The 19,615-nt window shown below is 36.2% G+C and overlaps 1 protein-coding gene across 7 annotated transcripts in view; it reads left to right on the top strand.

Annotated features, from left to right (window-relative positions):
- SEC23A (SEC23 homolog A, COPII coat complex component) overlaps positions 1–19,615 on the top strand; it is an 85,371-nt gene that overhangs the window by 46,931 nt on the left and 18,825 nt on the right. For 2 of the 7 annotated variants that reach the window (XM_038544558.1, XM_038544557.1), the window contains exon 20: positions 9,029–10,419. The exons of the other annotated variants lie outside the window; for them this stretch is intronic. In XM_038544558.1, the coding sequence (XP_038400486.1) occupies positions 9,029–9,089 (61 nt within the window). In that variant the 3' untranslated portion in view covers positions 9,090–10,419. Of the gene's footprint in view, positions 1–9,028; positions 10,420–19,615 lie in introns of those variants that run through there. 7 annotated transcript variants of the gene reach the window in all.

Here is a 19,615-nt window from a genome sequence, read left to right as displayed (position 1 = left end):
GTGTATAATATAAGATAGGAAGTGATGATTTAAGCTTAATGCTAGGACATGAACTACAAAAGGCCACACATAATAAGTTGAAAGAGATCAGGGATTGTAGTTGAACAAGATAGGCAGGAGCCTGGAAATCATTGTTAATATATTTTGATTTGTAAGAAGTCCTACCTATTGGTACAACATTTATCAAGTATCCAATGTATAGGACTTTGTATTGGCACTTTAGGATACATAGTGATCATCCTTGCTTTTTTTTTTTAATGTTTCAAGTTTTTATTTAAATTCTAGTTTGTTAACATATAGTATAATATTTTCAGGAATAGGATTTAGTGATTCATCACTTTGATCGTCCCTGCTTTTAAAGAGCTTGTAATCTAGTACTGGAGATACAATACATATCTAATTAAAATATAAGTCAGTATGAGATATGTTCTTTTAGAAAAGTATAAAATATTATAGGGGTTAGAAGAGGAAGGGGGGAAACAGCACATGATAGCAGTAGGAGACTGTGTGAATAGAAAAGAGCTCACAAAAGGGAACATTTCCTTTTAGAATGGTCACAGTTTTTAAGAAGTAGAAATTGTATGCGGAAAGGACTTCCAAGTAGAGGACAGTATGGACTAAGTAAGGTACAGAGCACACATAGGATGAATAGAACAAAAAATTGGAAGTGTATTGTGTGACTAAATTGTGGAGGATCTTAAATGCCAGGTTGAGTTCTGAGGAGCTGAGTCTTTATTTAGTAAGTAATAAAATGTTACTGAAGGTTTTTGAACAGGGTAAATTTGGGTCTTAGAAAGTAAAGTTGAATCTTAAAATTGAGAACATTCTGCAGGTTGAAACTATGTTTTGAAGTAATCCAAGTGAGGGAGAATGAAGGCAAGATGGTGAAAAGGAATAGATTTTAGTGATATTTTAAAAGTGGAACCCATGAGATTTGATTAGATGTTCCAGAAAAGTAAAAGTTATTCTAGGGCAAGACAGCTAAATGCAAAATCTGAATTCTGATTGAACTCTGGATTTTACAGAGGAAAGAAGTATAAAGAACATAATTCGGATATTTGCGAAATTTGAATATGTACTATTTATCAGCTACTAGTATAATATTACTAAATTTCTTGATGGTGATACTACTGTTGTGGTTATATAGGATATTGTCCGTGACCCTGGGAGATACGTCCTAAAGCATTTGGGGGTAAAACATCATGATATCTTCAATTTACAGAAGTGATTCACAAAAGAAAGAAAAGGAAAAAAGGAAACATAAAGAAACATAAAGCAAATGTGGCAAAATGTTAATGAATTTACGTATAGAGTATGTGGGTGTTCATTGTACTTTTTTCTCAACTTTTCTATAGGTTTGAGTTTTTAAAAAATAAATAGCTGAGGGAAAACAAGGTAAGGAGGGTTTTCAGCTAGTATAACTAGGAGAACATGTACCAGCAAGTGGGAGGCAGAGAGAAAACGTTTGATTTTAGGCACACTGAATTTGAGATAACATCTAGATGGCCAGATAACATCTAGCAGGCTTTTAGAAATTTGGGTTGATGATCAGGGCAATGATGTGAAAGTTGATCATGGACAAGTGATATTTAAAGTCATCACAGTGGATACTTGTCCAAGGAGAGAGTAGAGAAGCAAAAGAAGGATGAGATAAACTCTTGAGGAAGTACAATTGGTAGGAGTAGTTTACAAATAGAGAGGTGAGAGGAAAATGAAAAGAATATTGTACCATGTTATAATAGGTGAAGGAGGGCTTTATAGAAAGAAGGAAGGGGGTTCTGAGCATCTCAAAATATGAGATGCTGTAGACATTTGAAGGGGGGTAAAGACTACAAAAAGGTGGAATTTGAAGACTAGGAGGTAGGTCATTTGTGGCCTTGGTAAGCAGTTTTAAATATTGATTGAATACAAGATAGATTGTAAGGAGTTAGTACTAGGGTGGTAAAGAAGTGGAGATTGTTAAGTATAAATGGTTTTTCTGCAAATTTAATCTGATTTTGAATAGTAGGATAAAAGGATGATACTTATTAGGGTAAGGGCATAGAACTTATTTGTAGATCAACTGTAAGATGCTGAAAAAAGCTTACAGATGTTTAAGATCCTCAAAAGCAGAAAGTGTGATCACAAGCACGATATGCAGCTGATGCATTGCTAAGGAGGCAGGACATTTCCTTCTGCAAAAGCAAATTGGTAGGAAGGATAATGAGAGAGAAAGATGTTGAGGACAGAACGCTCATATTGGAACGCTCATTTTATTTACTAACAATTTCTAGAGCTTGCTTCCATTATGTTTTTTAACCATGCTTTGTAGTTCAGGCATTACATCAAAGATGACAGATTTTGGGGGTGATATTAGCACTGGAAATAAGAAAGATGGACACATTAAAGGGAGTACAGTAATTTCTATGTGAGGTCCAGGCTGGGTAGAAGAAGTAGTATTAGGATTAAAGCCTCTTCTCTTTAAATTTAGAGGTACCTCAAAATTTTTCCCTGATTTCCCGGCATACACTGTTTATTTTTTGCATACGGGTGATTGCATACACCCATAAGGCTTCAGCTTTCATCTGAGGCTAACTGGCAAGTCTCTACCTTTAGTTTGACTTCACATTGAGCTGTAGACTGGAATTTCCATAACTGCCTGTTATATATACGTCACTGGAGGAGCTTCCTGTAGACATTGCATAAGCAACATGTCCCAACTTGAAATTACCTCTTTTTTACTATCTTGTTCTGTTTGACTCTCCTATTTTTACAGAGGACCCCACCATTTTCTCAGTTCCCAAGGCTTGGAACTTTAGTCATTTGCATTTTATTTTTCCGTTCTGCCCCTAATTATTCATAAATGGTTTGATCACTTTCCCCTATCCATTCCCTCCTTTCCATGTCACTAACTGAGGTCAGGCCCTTGTTACTATTCATATAGAGTGTCAGTGCTTCAGACCTTTTTCTTCCATTTTGACAGTGGCCAGAGTGGTCTCCCTGAAGCAGTTTTAAGTTAAGAGCACTGCTAGAAATCTTTAATCTTTGGGGTACCTGGGTGGCTCAGTCAGTTAAGGGACTCTTGGTTTCGGCTCAGGTCATGAGATTAAGCCCTGCATTGGGCTCTGTGCAAAGTCTGCTGGAGATTTGCTCTCTTCCTCTTCCCTCCCCTAGCCCACATGCTCTCTCTCTCAAATAAATAAGTTTTTAAAAAAATCTTTAATAATGCCCTATAGAATTATAAATAAACTCTTTATATTGCTTTTGAGGGTCCTTTATTGCATAATCCAAAGTTTTCCCACTTTCAGCTACTGTTTTTTTAGCCAACTGGATTTCTTATTCTACTTTGACTACATTAAGCATGTTACCATCTTTGTAACTTGTCCCTATTACCACTTGTACACATGAAGCCATCCCTCAAGGCTGAGTTCGAAGTTTATGGTATCCATGAAAATTTTTCTATGATTGCATGACTTGTTTAATATGTTTTTCCCCCTTCATTCCTTTTTTTCATCCATTTCTGATGGCTCTTATCTCTCGTGTTAGGTTATAAATTACTTGAGAATAATAACTATGTTATTTTAATTTTTGACTGTCCACAGTACCTTAAACATAGCATGTATTGAGTATAATAGATTTGGGCAGAAGAACAGAGATTAGAGTATGAGAGCTTTGTGGAGGTATTTAAGAGTTAGAGACTTTATGATATAGATAAATAAATTGAATCCATGGTCTAAAAGTTCTGAAAGGTAAGATTTTTTAGAGCAAGGAAAGGAGCTTACTCTTGGAAAGTGTGGAAGGGGTATATAGCACATGAAAGAAAAAAATTTATGCCTGTATAATGCATATACATATGATTATCAATATCACCCTCACCATTTCACTTGCTGTGGAACAAAAAGCTAAGTATACTACTATGACGTGGAAGTTTGGAATACAGAATGTACCATAAATCAGCCTTTCCATTATGCTTGAGTCATCTGAGTATTGGATCTAGTCTGGATCTCACAACTTCAGAGAAACTTAAGAAAATTGCAAGAGGATAAGAAAGTAGTACCAATTAATAAAGTTCATGGAAATGGTGATTACTCATGGAGAAGGAGAGGTTAATGGATACCTTAAAATAGTATTTGTCAGGGGTCCCCTAGCAAATGCCCTTAGGGGCAGGTAAGTAACAAATGAATGAAGCTCTTACGAGAAAATCTGATACTCTCTGAGTGAAGGGGCAATACCTGTGGGCAAGGGGCTCTGGTGAACTAGGGTTTGTGGGAAGAATACAGAAGTCCTTTTCTAAAGAGGGTAGCTGTTCTTCCCCTCTAGCTGATTGTTGCCATTTATATAATTTATTTAACAAAATGTTGTGAGCCTACATTAATGCAGACTAAATAAAATAAATCTTCGTGGCTGAATTTCCACATTAAAAAGTATGGTTGGGGGTCCCTGGGTGGCTCAGTGGTTTAGCCCCCTGCCTTCGGCCCTGGGCATGATCCTGGAGTCCCGGGATCGAGTCCCACATCAAGTTCCCTGCATGGAGCCTGCTTCTCCCTCTGCCTATGTCTCTGCTCATGTTCACTCTCTCTCTCTCTCTCTCTCTGTGTCTCATGAATAAATAAAAAACCTTAAAAAAAAAAAGTATGGTTTAGTTCATGGAAATAATAACTTGCTTCTTGCTTTTCTGGATTTAAATTACAATATGGGGGCACCTGGTTGGCTCAGTCAGTAGAGCATGAGACTCTTGATCTCAGGGTTGTGAATTCAAGCCCCACATTGTGCGTGAAATCTACTTAAAAAAAATAATAAGTTACAACATGGAGATGTAGTTAGTAGTAGGCTTATAAAGAACGTGTTGAGCTGTTAAGCATGGAAAGGCATCATTCTGGGCTGGTAGTTGAAAACTGTGTTACTTATCTTTGACTTTGTTAACAAAGTTTAAGAATATGTACTTGATATGCACAGTAAGACTCAGTAAATATTAGTCATTAGTCTTCCTTGTTCTCAGTGGGGAAATAATAAGTCTCGTTAATGATTTATTTATTTATTTATAAAAGATTTTATTTATTTGAGAGAGAGTGTATAAGCTGGTAGAGGGGCAGGGGGGAGAAGGAGAAACAGACTCCTCACTGAGCAGGGTGCCCACTACAGTGCTTGATCTTACGACCCTGGGATGATGACCTGAGCTGAAGGCAAATGCTTAACTGGCTGAGCTACCCAGGTTCCCCTATTTTATTTTATTTTTAAAGATTTATTTATTTATTTGAGAGAGAGAGAAAGAGCATGCCTGTTCCTGAGCAGGGGGAGGGGTAGAAGGAAAATGAATCTCAAGCAGACTCCCCACTGAGTGTGGAGCCTGATACAGGGCTTGATTCCATGACCACTGAGGTCACAACCTGAGCTGAAATCAAAAGTCAGATGCCTAACTGACTGAGCCACCCACGTGCCCCAAAGATACTTTAAATAGGAAAGAAAATCTGTTTTAAACTTTGAAGTTTAGGGATGCCTGGGTGGCTCAGTGGTTGAGCATCTGCTTTTGACTCAGGGTGTGATCCTGGGGTCCTGAGATCGAGTCCTGCATCAGGCTTCCCAGAGGAAGCCTGCTTTTCCCTCTGCCTATGTCTCTGTCTTTGTCTTTGTGTCTCTCATGAATAAATAGATAAAATCTTATAAATAAATAAACTTTGAAGTTTATTATGACCTGGAAGTAGAGGCATAAACGAGAGCCCTAAGGTCTTTCTTGACCTGTGCTTTTTTGTAAGAAAAATTGTTAATATTTTTATAGATAATAATCATAATAATAACTAATAAGCTGAATCTATACTGTTTTAGTTCCTGTGCTAAGCTTCTTATGCACTAATACTTAATTATTAAAACATTCTTATGAGGTACTTACTATTAACTCTATTTTGCAGAAGAGGAAATTAGGCTTAAATAGCTTAAGTAACCTATCTAAGATCACATAGCTAACTTGTGTTAGGGTCTGGATTTGACCCTGTGCTACTCTGACTGGAGAATCCAAATGTTTAATCATTAAGCTAAATCAATGATTGCAGTTTAGAGAGTTAACTTGGTAGCCAAGTACTTTACTAAAAATTATACAATCTTACAATTTAGTTTTCTTTTTGTCAGAAATCAAGTACCAGTGATAAGTTTTATCCACAGATGGCCTGAAGAGGGCACCACTGCAACACTGCTTCCCCACTGCTGTAGTTTCATATACTAAGTAATAGCTTGGATCTTTCTGTCTAATCCTGGATATATTTTAAGGAGAAAACAGGCACAGTTGAAAAATTAAGGTCAATCAGCTGCAAATTTTTGATGTTTGCATTGAGCATTAGTATTTATAATTTCAAATAAAATCTTTACATATATAAATTAGAAAATTGATGTATATTTTTGTCTTGACCGGGTGAAATACATCTGGGATTGGGTGAATTGAAGTGGAAAATGTGTAAATCAGGAATATTCACAGAAAACAAAAAAAGCAAGAGCTACCAGATTATTATTAGTCTAAGTCATAGTTTTGAGACCTTTGCTTCTCTGTTAACTGAATGTACAATAAGGAAAAATATTTTTGGTGTTATAAGAGTAGATTTTTCAAAAGAGCTAATAATAGCTCAGACATGTTGTATTCCTGCTGTGTGTGTCAGGTATTGTTCTGTTTCTTTACACAGTTGAACTCATTTAATCATAACAACCATATGAAATAGGTCCTTTTGTTACCTTTATTTTACAGATGAGGAAACTAAGACACAGAGAGGTTAAGTAATTTCTCTTCCTCAAAGTCATGCAGGCAAGTGGCTGAGGAGGAATCGAGTCCATGCTGTCTGGCTTCAGACTCCAAACTCTTATTCTCAGTGCTATTGTCTCCATTATCAAGTTTTTATGATTAATGTATGAAAACACATAGTAAAATTGATTGTCCTTTATTGAGGAGAGGTCATGGCATGTCTGTGGCTATGCCAGACTGGAATTTGCAAGAGCTAAAAATGCCCATCTCCTATTTGTTATTCACTTGCTGATCTCTGAAAATTACTTGGTTTAGATTTTTTATATTTACTTATAAATGAGAACTTGAGTATCAGGTGAAAAATGTAAAAATTAAGATATAAAATCTTTCAGGAAACCTTTTTCTTGCTACAATAGAATTTCACTGTTAGTGGTTTGGATTACCAAAGTCATTCTGTCAACACAGTTTTTATTAAAATTGAAGTTAGGGATTTTCCTTAACTCTTGATAATTACTTAGGACCCACAGAGATCAATTAAAATGACTTGAATGAAAATGATAAGCATGGTTTATTTTAAAAATATTGTAGGGACACCTGGGTGGCTCAGTGATTGAGTGTTTGCCTTTGGCTCAGGTTGTGAACCTGGGGTCCTTGCATCCAGTCCCATATCAGGCTCTCCGTGGGGAGCCTGCTTCTCCCTCTGCCTATGTCTCTGCCTCTCTCTCTATGTTTCTCATGAATAAATAAATAAATAAAATCTTTAAAAAAATTGTAAATATACCTCCTTCCAGCTGGCGTGTCTGTTAAAATATGTACAATTTCTTTCATTCTTCCCCCCCACCCCCCAGATTTTATGTGTTTATTTGAGAGAGAGGAGAGCACGAGCAGTAGGAGGTGCATTGGGGGAGAGGGGGAGAAAGAATCTCTAAAGCAGATTTCTCACTGAACACAGACCCCAACATGGGGCTTAATGCCAGGACCCCAAGACCATGACCTGAGTAGAAACCAGGAGTCAAATGCTCAATCAACTAAGCCACCCAGGTGCCCCAAAATATGTGCAATTTCAATTTTATTTAGTAGACAGGCAGCAGTAATATTACCAAGGCAGATTTATTCCTGTTAACTGAATGTACAATAGATTCAGGGCTAGATTCTTAGCCCTCCTCCACATCTATCTCTACATCTATGTGGAGATACGGAGATAAATGTAACTTATCTCTTCATAAGTTATATATGTCTATCCATAGAGGGAGATATGGATAGGTACATATAACTTCTCTCTAAGGGCTAAACTGAGAACTAAAAATAATGAGAATTCAGTTGAATATGACTAATTATTAGCAGGGTATATTAATTAGTTCTCTTGATGCTTTACTGTGATCAGTACTCTTGATGCTATCACTGTGATTGGTAGTGATAAAGCACCAATACATAAAAGACAAATGAACACTTTACTACTGTAGAGATTAGGTTGGGTATGTAGTTGCCCGGATTCTGCAGTGCAAATCTGATGCCGACCACTTGGGGGCAGTGCAGACTCGGCAAGTTAAATGACGTAGTTCACAGCAGGCCTGCCCCCAACTTCAGGTGCCAGCTGCTAGTGGGATTCCTGTACTTCCAATCTGTAGGGGTGAGAGGGTAGGGGAGTTGGTGGTGGTGGTGCTTCCCCCTCTCAGTTTGATTACTCTAGAAGAACACACACAACTCAGAAAAGCACTATATTTATGATTACAGTTTTATTATAAAGAATACAAATAAGGACCAGCGAAGAGACCCCCTCAGAGTGAGGTTTGGGAGGGTTCCAGATACAGAGCTTCTGTGCTCTTTCCCCATAGAATCAGGATGTGTTACCTCCTAGCATATTGATAAATTTTTTAGACAGGAAGCTCCACTGAGCTTTGGTATCAAGATTTGTTTCTTTACTACCAGGCCTGATTTATTGAATCTCCAGCTCCCCTTTTTCCCTCCCTTTTCCTCACTTCCCTTCCCTAGAGGTCAGGTTGTCTGAAATATCCAGCCCTCTAATCACATGTTGATCTTTCTGATGACTGGCCCCCATCCTGAGTCATCTCATCTCAGTTGAGCTCATGAATTCAGTTGTAAGTGGAGGGGCTTATGAATAACAAAGACATTACTATTAGGAAATTTCAAGGGTATAGAGTCTCCCTCTGAGGAACCTGGGACAAGGGCCAGTCAGATTCTTTATTCTACAACAGGAATATCGGTGTTATTCTGCTTACAATGATTCCTTGTCTGTTTTAAACATTTGCTTATACATTTTAAGGTATTACTCTGTTTTAATCATAGCAAACATCTTTCTTCTAGGAGTCTGGAGCACCTATTCTCACAGATGATGTTAGTTTACAAGTGTTTATGGATCACTTGAAGAAACTTGCTGTGTCAAGTGCTGCTTGAAGAGCTAAACATATTAAGGACACTTAAGAGGAAATAATATTTCAATTTCATTTTTTTCATTTTATCTGTGGAAATCAACAGAAGTATCTCTCTAGGCTTTGTATTAGTATGGTTTGAGATAACATGTCGAAAAATGTTCACATTTGTAGATTAAGCTGGAATATGAGAGCAATAAGAACAAATTTATTTTGCTTCCCACAGTATTATGACTGGTTTTAGAAACCTGAGGCCTTTATAACTTAATTATGTTAAAGAGTAAAAAATAGAGTTGGCCTTGTACTACAGAGATATAACTCATTTGTATATTGTAGCAAAATCTAAAGTGGCACTGAATATGTCCTTGCTGACTTTTTGAAAACTTGATTTTAGCCAGAAAGTAAACAAAATCATCAACAGTAATGATAAATGTGAACATTTTTGCCTGTTCATTAAAATATATCTGTGATTTTCAAGCACTTATGCATATACTTTTTCTGTACTTATTCTGTTAAGGAAGATTTATTTTTATGATGATTTGTTTAGGAATTAGTTGGCTTTATATAAGGTAATTTTCACAAAGATAACTTAATGGTTTTGGTCATTTGGAAAAATAGTTTAGAGATGAAAAGTTTTTGGGGTAACAGTTCCACAACTGACAAAAAAATGTGAAATTCCCATAAAGTACCCAACTTACATGATTAAACAGGATAATTTTTTTTTTAAAAGAGTGATAGAAAATAAGCCATTTTGTTATAGTGCATTTTAGGAAGTCTGCAGTAAAGTAACTGTCATCACTACTAAACCAAAATTGTTTTTTACTGCATGGTTATGTTTTTTCCCCTTATTTTTCAGAGGTAAATTTTACTTTATGTCCTTCAGTATTTTAACACTATTTTGGGAGTTTACATATTGCTTTTTATTTTTGCTTCCATTTTATGAAATGTATTAAGTTCTTATTCAAACAGTATTATATAATATTTTGTTGAATGATATCATGTGGTGATGCTCAGTTTTATTTTGATTTATTCATTAGTATCATTCACCTTTTAAAGTTTACTTGTAGCAAATGTTTACATTGCTAAAGCCAGATGTTTGACAATGAAATTTATATCGAGTACTGCAAATAAAAAGGTGGTGCTATGATAAATGCTTAGAAGGACAGTTTGATGATTGTACTTGCATGAACACAATCATATGATAAAACAAACTTAAAAAAATTGTTTATATGTTATATTCAATTAAATAAATTGCTCTGTTCCATTTTATTTGAATTGAACTGTGCTAGGCCTAAATACCAATAAAATATACTTTTTCTGTGTTTTCCTGCTTGTTTCGAAGTCTGATAAAGCCTGAGAAGCCTCATATAAAATTTGAGCAATTATAAAATCTGCTATGAGTAGATTAAAAAGTGTTCATTTTTTTAAATGGCAGCTTTATTGGATATAATTCACATACCACACAGTTCACCCATTTAAAGTGTACAGCTCAGTGGTTTTTAGAATATTCAGAGTTGTGTAATCATCACCACAATCAATTTTAGAGCACTTACATCCTCCCCAAAGTAGTCGTTTTTGCCATAAGGAAATTGAGTTTTGGATTAACATATTTTGAATTGAGTTAAGCCCCTGTGATGATACATATTTAATTTGCATGGGCCCTTAACTTACACTCTTTAAGAGTGCATTGTTGTTCTTGAGTGGTAAGTCAGTACTTACCCCCAACTGTCCTTTACTTTTCTAAATCAATTACAGCTGAAGGTGCTAAAGTAAGGCATACGGAGGAACAAATATATCATCATACTTTTTTAACTTACCATTTGAAAGAAAGCACCTGGGATCTGTTTGTGTCTAATTTAGCTGTTACTCAATTGCTAGATATTTAAATAGATTGTTGAAGAAAGAAATGTTTAACCCTTTTAATAAAATTCAGAGCAGATAGTGTATCTGCTAAATTGTTAGCAGCATTGAGAAGCTTTGATATGTCCAGAACTATTTGAAATTTACTGTAGAATCCACTACCCCTAGTGCCTTTATCTCTAAAAACAGCTTTAGACCTCATTTCTGTGCATTTTTATTTTGTTGTAAGAAGATACATTTATTCTTTTATGGGCTGATTCGAAAAGTGAGCTGACATTTTCTCCATCCAGTTCCCCACTTGATAAACTTACCTCTATATTTCCTAGCCCGTGGCCTGCATGTGTTGAATGTGCTTGTTGTCCAATCCAGGCCAGAAACCAGTGAAGCAGCATTTTTTGATTCTTACTCTCCACAACATCTTTAGTAACCATTTCTACCATTTCTGCCTTTCTAATATCTCCCTAGTCTCTTTACTGTTTTCCATTTTACTGTTGTTCTGCCTTCATCATGTCTCATGTGGTTGGTGCAGCAGCCTCCTAACCTGTCTGCTTTCCCCAGTCTCCTCCATTCTTCAATTCACTGAAATACAAATCTGATTATGTCATTCTCTTTGCCCTCATAATATAATCCAAACACTTTGACCTGGTAACATTGGATATTGCACAACAATCAGATCTTAGATCTCCTTTGAAAAATAGCACAAAGAACACAGTTGGAAAGGTGTACTATTGGAGAGAGGTCCCTAGTTCTACCTAAGCATCAGTCTTAGGTGTGCTATTTGGGACTTAAATAGTGACAAAGCAGATGCATTCTTCACTGGCTGTTACAAAGTAAGTGGCTTACTGCATTTGGTTTTATTTCAAATGAAAATAATCAGTTATTTTCCAAACACTACCAACAAATTAGGATTATTTGCTTTCTAATGCCTATAATTTACATTTTTTTCATTTTCCATTTTTCCAATATCCATGCATGCATACTTTTTGTGCTTTTATGTGTTTGATTTATATTCATCTTGAGCATTTTGTCAAGTATCAGATGTTTCTCTTGTTTGCTTTTTATTTTTTTATTTTATTTTTTTTCTTTTTTAATTTTTATTTATTTATGATAGACACACAGAAAGAGAGCGAGAGGCAGACTCCATGCACTGGAAGCCCGACGTGGGATTCGATCCCGGGTCTCCAGGGTCGAGCCCTGGGCCAAAGGCAGGCGCTAAACCGCTGTGCCACCCAGGGATCCCCTCTTGTTTGCTTTTTAATAGTTTACCTTATGAAATTAAAACATTTTCCTTATGTTCATTCTTCCTTTCTTTAATAGAGAAACAGGTGCCTGGGTGGCTCAGTCGGTTAAGCATCTGCCCAGGGTTCTGGGATTGAGCCCAGTGTTGGGCTCCCTGCTCAGCTGGTAGTCTGCTCCTCCCCCTCCCCGTTTGGGTGCTTTCTCCCTCTCTCTCAAATAAATAAATAAAATCTTGAAAAAAAATAGAGAAACAAATACTGGTCTAGGTTTAGTGTATTATTATCTGGTCAATGTAATAATAATAATCTAGTATTGTATGCAATACTAGATATGGAATAATGAAGTTGCATTACTAAATAAATTCAGATTTTTTTTTCTTCCCCATCTATGGATTGTACTGACATAAAGCCCAATTATTTGGGTTGAGGATGTGATAACTGGGAAATTGGGGATTTTTCCCCCTAAAGAAACATTTAAAAAAACCCAAAACAGTAAAATGTCTAAACATTTGGCAGATAGAAATGCTAATTTTAGGGTTTGTTAAATAAACATAGACTTCGCTATGTATTTTTAAAAGTTAAGGATAACAAAGTTCAAACCAGGATATAAAAATTTCAAACCAGAATATGTAACTTCCAAACCAGTGGAGGAAAAGAAGCAATAAAAGCAATCTGATGAAAGGGAAGGCAACAAAGATGAAAAAGGCAGCAAAGGGGGAAAGTATGGTAAATAAGAGACAAAAGAAAAAATAACGATCAGTACTTTTTCATGTATTTTATGAAAATTAAAAATACTTAATGGGCTTCTGTTGTAATGAACAAAATCATATGTAGTATTTTGAACCTTCTGTAAATTTGTCTTAAGACTTCATAAAAATCTTTTCATGTATCCATGCTTTACTGAGTATAGTCAGACTCATCAATCTTTTTCATAGTTGATTGTGAAGAGACATTAATTTCAAAAGTGTTTTTTTTATTTGAAGCAAAAGAGACACAAATAGGAAAACTCAAAGGTAAGTTTGATAGAGATTAATAAAAAAATCCATTTTACAAATTTCATAAATTCCTAAATTCTTAAAACTGTTTCTTCAGGATTGATGCTAACGGCTTTCAAAAAGCTTCTTGGTATAAAGATTTCCACTGTAATACATAAACTAGAAAATTCAAGATAAATTCCTATTACATTTGCTAAAACCCTCCAAAGTTCTTTTGCAGGGGCAGCCCAGGTGGCGCAGCGGTTTAGTGCTGCCTGCAGCTCAGGGTGTGATCCTGGAGACCTGGGATCGAGTCCCACATCAGGCTCCTTGCATGGATCCTGCTTCTCCCTCTGCCTGTGTCTGTGTGTGTGTGTGTATGTCTCATGAATAAATAAATAAAATCTTAAAAAAAAAAAAAAAAAAAAAAAAAAAAAGTTCTTTTGCAAAAATGAGCACAAATGGCTGAATGATGGTGCACACTGACATTATTTGATCCATTGGTTTCAAACAAATGTCCAGTTACAGATCAAGGTGTTTGGATATTGGTGTTTTAATTTTTTCTGGCCATGTAAGTAGAACATCTGTTACATTATGGGTGTTCTTTGAAATTTGATTCTTCAGTGTAAATTCTATTTTCTTAGATTTTGTTATTGCATATTTAATTGCCTTCTCTGCAGTTTCTGTGTGCTGATCTAAAGCTTACTGTCTTAATAATGTACATTGTTCAAGCCTGATTTAGACTACAGCTACTTTGAGTTTTGATTAACCTCGTCTAAAACTTTACACCAAAAAAACCCCCTGAAATTTTGCCACTGATGTAATGATTTATTTTCTTGGTGAGTCTTTTAGTTTTAAAACAAACAGCAGTTAAAGACAAATTTTATTCATAAAGATATTCAAATTCAGTGAAAGGTTCCATTTAGGCACTAAAATGTGCACTTGGGAAAATTACACTTAAAAGTTCACACTCTGTTTTGCTGTTTTAACATTATCCACCAACAAAAACTCCCAAGTTTAGATTGAGAGAATTGTTTCTTCATCTTTGTGATTACTAGCCTAGTGTGATTTACTTGAACCTACTGTTTAAAGAGCAGGATATTTAGTACCAGGGATATTGAAGAAACAAGCTCTCCCCACTCCACCAAGGGAGCTGAAATGATTCAAAATGTGTTACTAACTTACCCTCCAAATTGAAAGGTGTCTCTGTATGTTGGGACTGGACTCTAACTGGGAGTTCTCTGAATTAAGTTCTATACAGAATGGAATGTTTATTAAAGGATAAGTAATAAAAATGTACTAAACATATTAAAACTTAGTAGCCATAGCTATTGTATAGATTATTATTTTTTTTTCTTTCATGTTTTTAGGGGTTAGACCAATGAAAGTCTTGTTTTTCAGTTTGAAGTATTTTGTCACTGACATTATTTGTAATTGCTGGCATAGAGTGATAAAACTGCTCTTTGTTACACCATTGTTTGGAAACTAAACTGTAAGGTTTGATTTACTCATGAATTAAATAAATTTCAGTGAAGATTATAAAATATTTAGTACTGAACAGAGAAAGTGCTATGTATCAAAAGTTGTGGTATGGGAAAAAGGGTTACTAGAGGGATATGTGTTATTTTAAATGCAGCCGGAGAAAAAGGATTAGAAATAAACTTTGCATTCAAGTCAAGAAAAAAAAAATCTAAAGAAAGGAAATAATAATAATAAAATCAGATTTTTGAAAAAAGATTTTATTTATTCATGAGAGACACACAGAGAGAGGCAGAGACACAGGCAGAGGGAGAAGCAGGCTCCATGCAGGGAGCATGTTGTGAGACATGATCCTGGGACCCTGGGACATAATCCTGGGACCCTGGGATCATGCCCTGAGCCAAAGGCAGACGCCCAACCACTGACCCATGCAGGCATCCCTAAAATCAGATTTTTAATGAGAAAACAAAATAAGAATCAATGGAGATGTTCCATAAAACAAAAAAGAACTTGAAAGTCTTAAAGCCATTTTTAAAGCTAAGAAGGAAATTGAGTATCAGCTCATCTTCTGAATAGTAAAATGGTGTTTTTTCAAATGGAAGTCTTAAATGAGTAATTTAAAATTTTTGTTCAGGTCAATTAAGAAGCATAATTGTTTAATGATCAACCATCTAAAATTTTTCCTCCAATGAATTTCAGAGAAGATTAGATGTTATACATTTACCACTGAAGAGTGTAGAAGTAGTTTCAAACTTCAGAATTTGTGTAGTTTTGAAGTTCAAAGAGTCCATTGAGGTCAAGCCCTATCTGTCCAATTCAGGAATTCCTTGTCAGTATCTCAGATGTTGGTCATCTGACTTCTGTATACAGAGCACTTTCAGTGACAAGATAACTGTAAATTACTGAATGCGACAGATGACGACACTTCTAGAGAAAAGATAGTGAATTGGGAAGGAATTACAATGCCACATATCAAAATAAGTCTTGACCAGAATTTGATGGAGAAAATTTAAATCTGTTTTACACAACACTTTCTGAGGGACGATAATCATTGCCCTACAAAGCCATCTGGCACTCGGATATTGTCATTAAAAGAGAGCAGGGCAGCCCATAATGCAGGTGTTTGCCAATTTAGAAAAACGTTTCTAAGCAGGACATCATGCACCCACTTTTCTAACAGAGCACTGTGTATTTTCCAACTGCAATAACCAGAGTATTTATGTAGAGTAAAGTGCATCGCAGAGCCAAGTGGTGTGAATCTATTTCCTATGAGAAATGTGGCTTGCTCTGCTGGAGAAAATGCTGTTTTCTGATCTGTGTCAAGATCTTGCTCAGCTGCTCTAACAGGGTGAAGCAGCCACAGAATGATCTGTAGGTATGTGTTTAACCTGTTCTGGGGACTGCACTATTTGTTTTGGCAAAGTAGGGAGATCCATAAAATCAACAATTTTTGTAGGGGTTAGAGATTTCTCTAAGAGAAACAAATCTGGAGATTACTTTAGAGTTACAGTAAGGATATCATTTTGAAGTGATAAGTATACTGATTAAAGAGCCTCCAAAACTGAAGGATCACATCTCACTTTATCTAATGTGTTAGAGCAGATAGTTCCTGTCTTCAAGGCAATTTAAAAATAACTTAATCTGCAAAGGTTTAAAAATTAATCTTCATAAAATCCTTGTGAGATGCTGATAGGTCAAATATTTTGCATGTTTGAAAACACTGGTGAAGAAGTAAAATTCAACAGAGATGAATCATAGAGCAGTACTTCTCAAACTTGAACATGCATAGGAATCACCTACAGATAATCATTAAATGCAGATGTTGAAGTAGGTCTGAAACTGAGTCTGATATTTTGCATTTCTAACAAGTTCCCCAGGTGATACCAGTGCTGCTTTCTGGACCACAATTTTAATAGCAAATTCTGCTAAAAGCAACATTTTCACTATGTGTTGGGACTTCCACACAAAGAAGTCCAACAGCCAGTTGGAAATGTGCAATCTGGAATCAGGAGTCTCAGGTTTGGGAACAATAAGCCTAGAATTGATAGCTAAATCTATGAGATTAGATGAAGTTGCTTTTATTAATTATTTACTAAGTGCTAACAAGACATGTAGGAAGCACAGACGGTCTTCCTCTGTTGAGCACAGATTAGGCCATCATGTATGGTTTCTTGTGTTTAATTCTAAACTTCTATTTTTAATGAGAACGTTAAGCCAACTGATTTATCAAATATATCTTTTTCAGCAAGGAAGTATTTCTATTAAAAAGGCTATCAAGTTATTGAAATATTAATAGTAGTACAATATCATGTGACAAAAGAGAATGTTTTCATTGAATCTTGGGTTTTCATAATACTCAGAATTAGGTTTTGTATTTTAATAGGGGTTTTAAAAAAATAAGATCCTAACTAATAAACTATGAAATGGCTTAATTAACAACTGCCTTTAATTATTTTAAGAAGACATGTCCCATTTTCTTAAGACCATGAAATATGTTTCCAAGGCATGTTTTTTTTTTAAAGATTTTATTTATTCATGAAAGGAGAGAGAGAGAGAGAAAGAGAGAGAGAGAGAGGAGGCAGAGACACAAGCAGAGGGAGAAGCAGGCTCCATGCAGGGAGCCTGATGTGGGACTTGATCCCTGGTCTCCAGGATCACACTCCGGGCTGAAGGTGGCATCAAACCGCTGGCCTATCGGGGCTGCCTGCCAAGGCATGTTGTTAAATGTTCTTAATTAGGTATGTTTATTAGCTGCTTAGGTAAGCATTATGGACTGGGGTAGACATGGATCTTCCTGGGGTTAGAAAAATAAATTTGACAGTCTGAGCAGACTTTAGACCAACAGACTTCTGATTTGTGTGTGTTGTGCCTTCTCATCTGCTCATATATTTACAGTGAAACTTTTCAATTGTTTACTTATTGAGTTTCATATACACTTTTGACATGGCATGTTATAAATGACTCTAATGATTACCTTCCATTTGGAGTCTAAAGTCCAGCATGTTTTCAGGGAACTAATGTTTTATTATTGCAGATTCTCTGGCAGGAACATTCATGGCGCCCACTGTGCTTACTCAGCCTATACCTGTGACAGCTACATCTGCTTCTCCATCTGCACCTTGCAGTTTGAAGTCGCTATCATTAGCTGTCTGTAAAACTGAAGAATCTGGCTGTATCTAAAGAAGGAGGACTAACTGGGTTGAAAAAAATCTCCACCTTTCTGCAGGACCTGCCACAAAATAATAGTTCTGTGGAATGATGTGGGGATTTCTTATGATTAAGTAGATTATGAAGCTATGATTTTCCAACAGATACATTTAAACATGCCCAAAGAATACTTTTATTACGGATATAATCACAAAATGTGTTTAACAATGATGTAGCTGTGATATGTGTCATATAAGGCTCTGTTTTTGTCATAGGTAAAACTCATTTATAAATAAAACCTAACATTACCACTACAGAGGAAGAAAACCAAATTCTTACCGTAGTATATGAGACCTGTCAATCATTGCACCTGCTACATTCCTCCTGCTCGCCACCCTCTGCTGAGCTAAGCAGCCAGCCCAGTCTCTTTCCTAAGCAAAGAGATTGGGGTCACATTTTCTAAAGGCACCTAATCCACAGACTGGCTGGTGAGCTACAAAATAAGTTGGCATGAAAAACTTACCCTTGTAAGGATAATGGTAACTAACAAGACCAATTATCCTCTCGTCCTTTAAAAGTTGAATAGGATAATCCAGAGAGCAGCAGCCATTCTGTAAACAGTCGAAAAATGACAAAGAAGAAACAAGAAGTGGAAGAGGCCTATTGGTGGAACATTAGGGCGAAGATTCATGAACTCTGGCAGGGAAATGGTTCCCATATTGCCTTGAATTTTGTAAAACAGCTATTTCTGGAATCCTTTCACTCTGATTCCCAAATGTGCCCTTACAACACCTCTCAAGAAGAATTAAACTTATTGGTGAAACAAAGATCACAGTGACCATGATGATTTACCTTTTGACCTGATATTGCAAAGAATAGGGATTCAGTACTCACAAAACTAATCAGATGAAGCAAAAGCATGGCACATTGGGACCTAGTCCCAGAAGATGCAGTATTTTATCTGTCCATCTGGTTTAGGTGTCTTTCTAACAGTATCCATCAGGATTACTAACTTACAGCTTTCTGAAGACAACAAAAGTCTTAATGGCAGTTACTTATGATTCACTCCACATCTTTGTAAATCGTATATTGAATGAGTAGGATTGTGAGCCATAATTATGAAAGCTATTGTATTTTGTCTCTGTCCCTTGAAACTTGTTCCATGTGTGTACTTTCCCACCCCTCAGCCACTTGATGGAGATGGTAGCAGGCTGATCATTTTTGGGTGACTCTTAACCAAATCGATTTGAAGATCACTCCAAATCACGGACATAGCCCCACTGTGCTAGGTGGGAAATATGCACCACCTCATTTATATTTCTGCCTGATGGCCTAGCTTAGAGCTCACTTTGGAACCTGCTATCTATGTTATCTTGACATCATAGTCCAAGCCACTTGTTGCACACTTATCCATAGGAAGAGTATGAATGGTATACACACAGACAATCCCATTGTTAGTCTCCAGTTCTCTCACAGATACTTCTTAATCAGCATATCTTGGGAAAAGTGCTGTTCTTTTTCTTTGCTCAGACTTTCTCTGGGGTCCCACCCACTCAAATCCTTCTCCACAGTCTGTTTGTGATGTATAGTTCATATTGTAGGACCTTTATTCCTTGTTTACAAGATTTGCTTGTAAACTGTTTGAAGTAAACCTTAAGAACTGAATCTTCATCAATCAATTCTAATAAAAAGCTATGCTTGCCTCTAAAACACTGGACAAGGCCATTTGTCTGCTTTTCTTATTAATGAGAATGGTGGTGACACGATGCAGCAGCTTTCTGCAGAACGTTGTGTGGTTATGTTCTTCTCTGCTGCTGGGTCAGT

This window comes from Canis lupus, chromosome 8 (assembly GCF_011100685.1).
Source record: "Canis lupus familiaris isolate Mischka breed German Shepherd chromosome 8, alternate assembly UU_Cfam_GSD_1.0, whole genome shotgun sequence".
Taxonomy (NCBI): Eukaryota; Metazoa; Chordata; class Mammalia; order Carnivora; family Canidae; genus Canis; species Canis lupus.
Note: the sequence above shows the minus strand (reverse complement) of the source record. Positions and strands in the feature narration are given on the sequence as shown.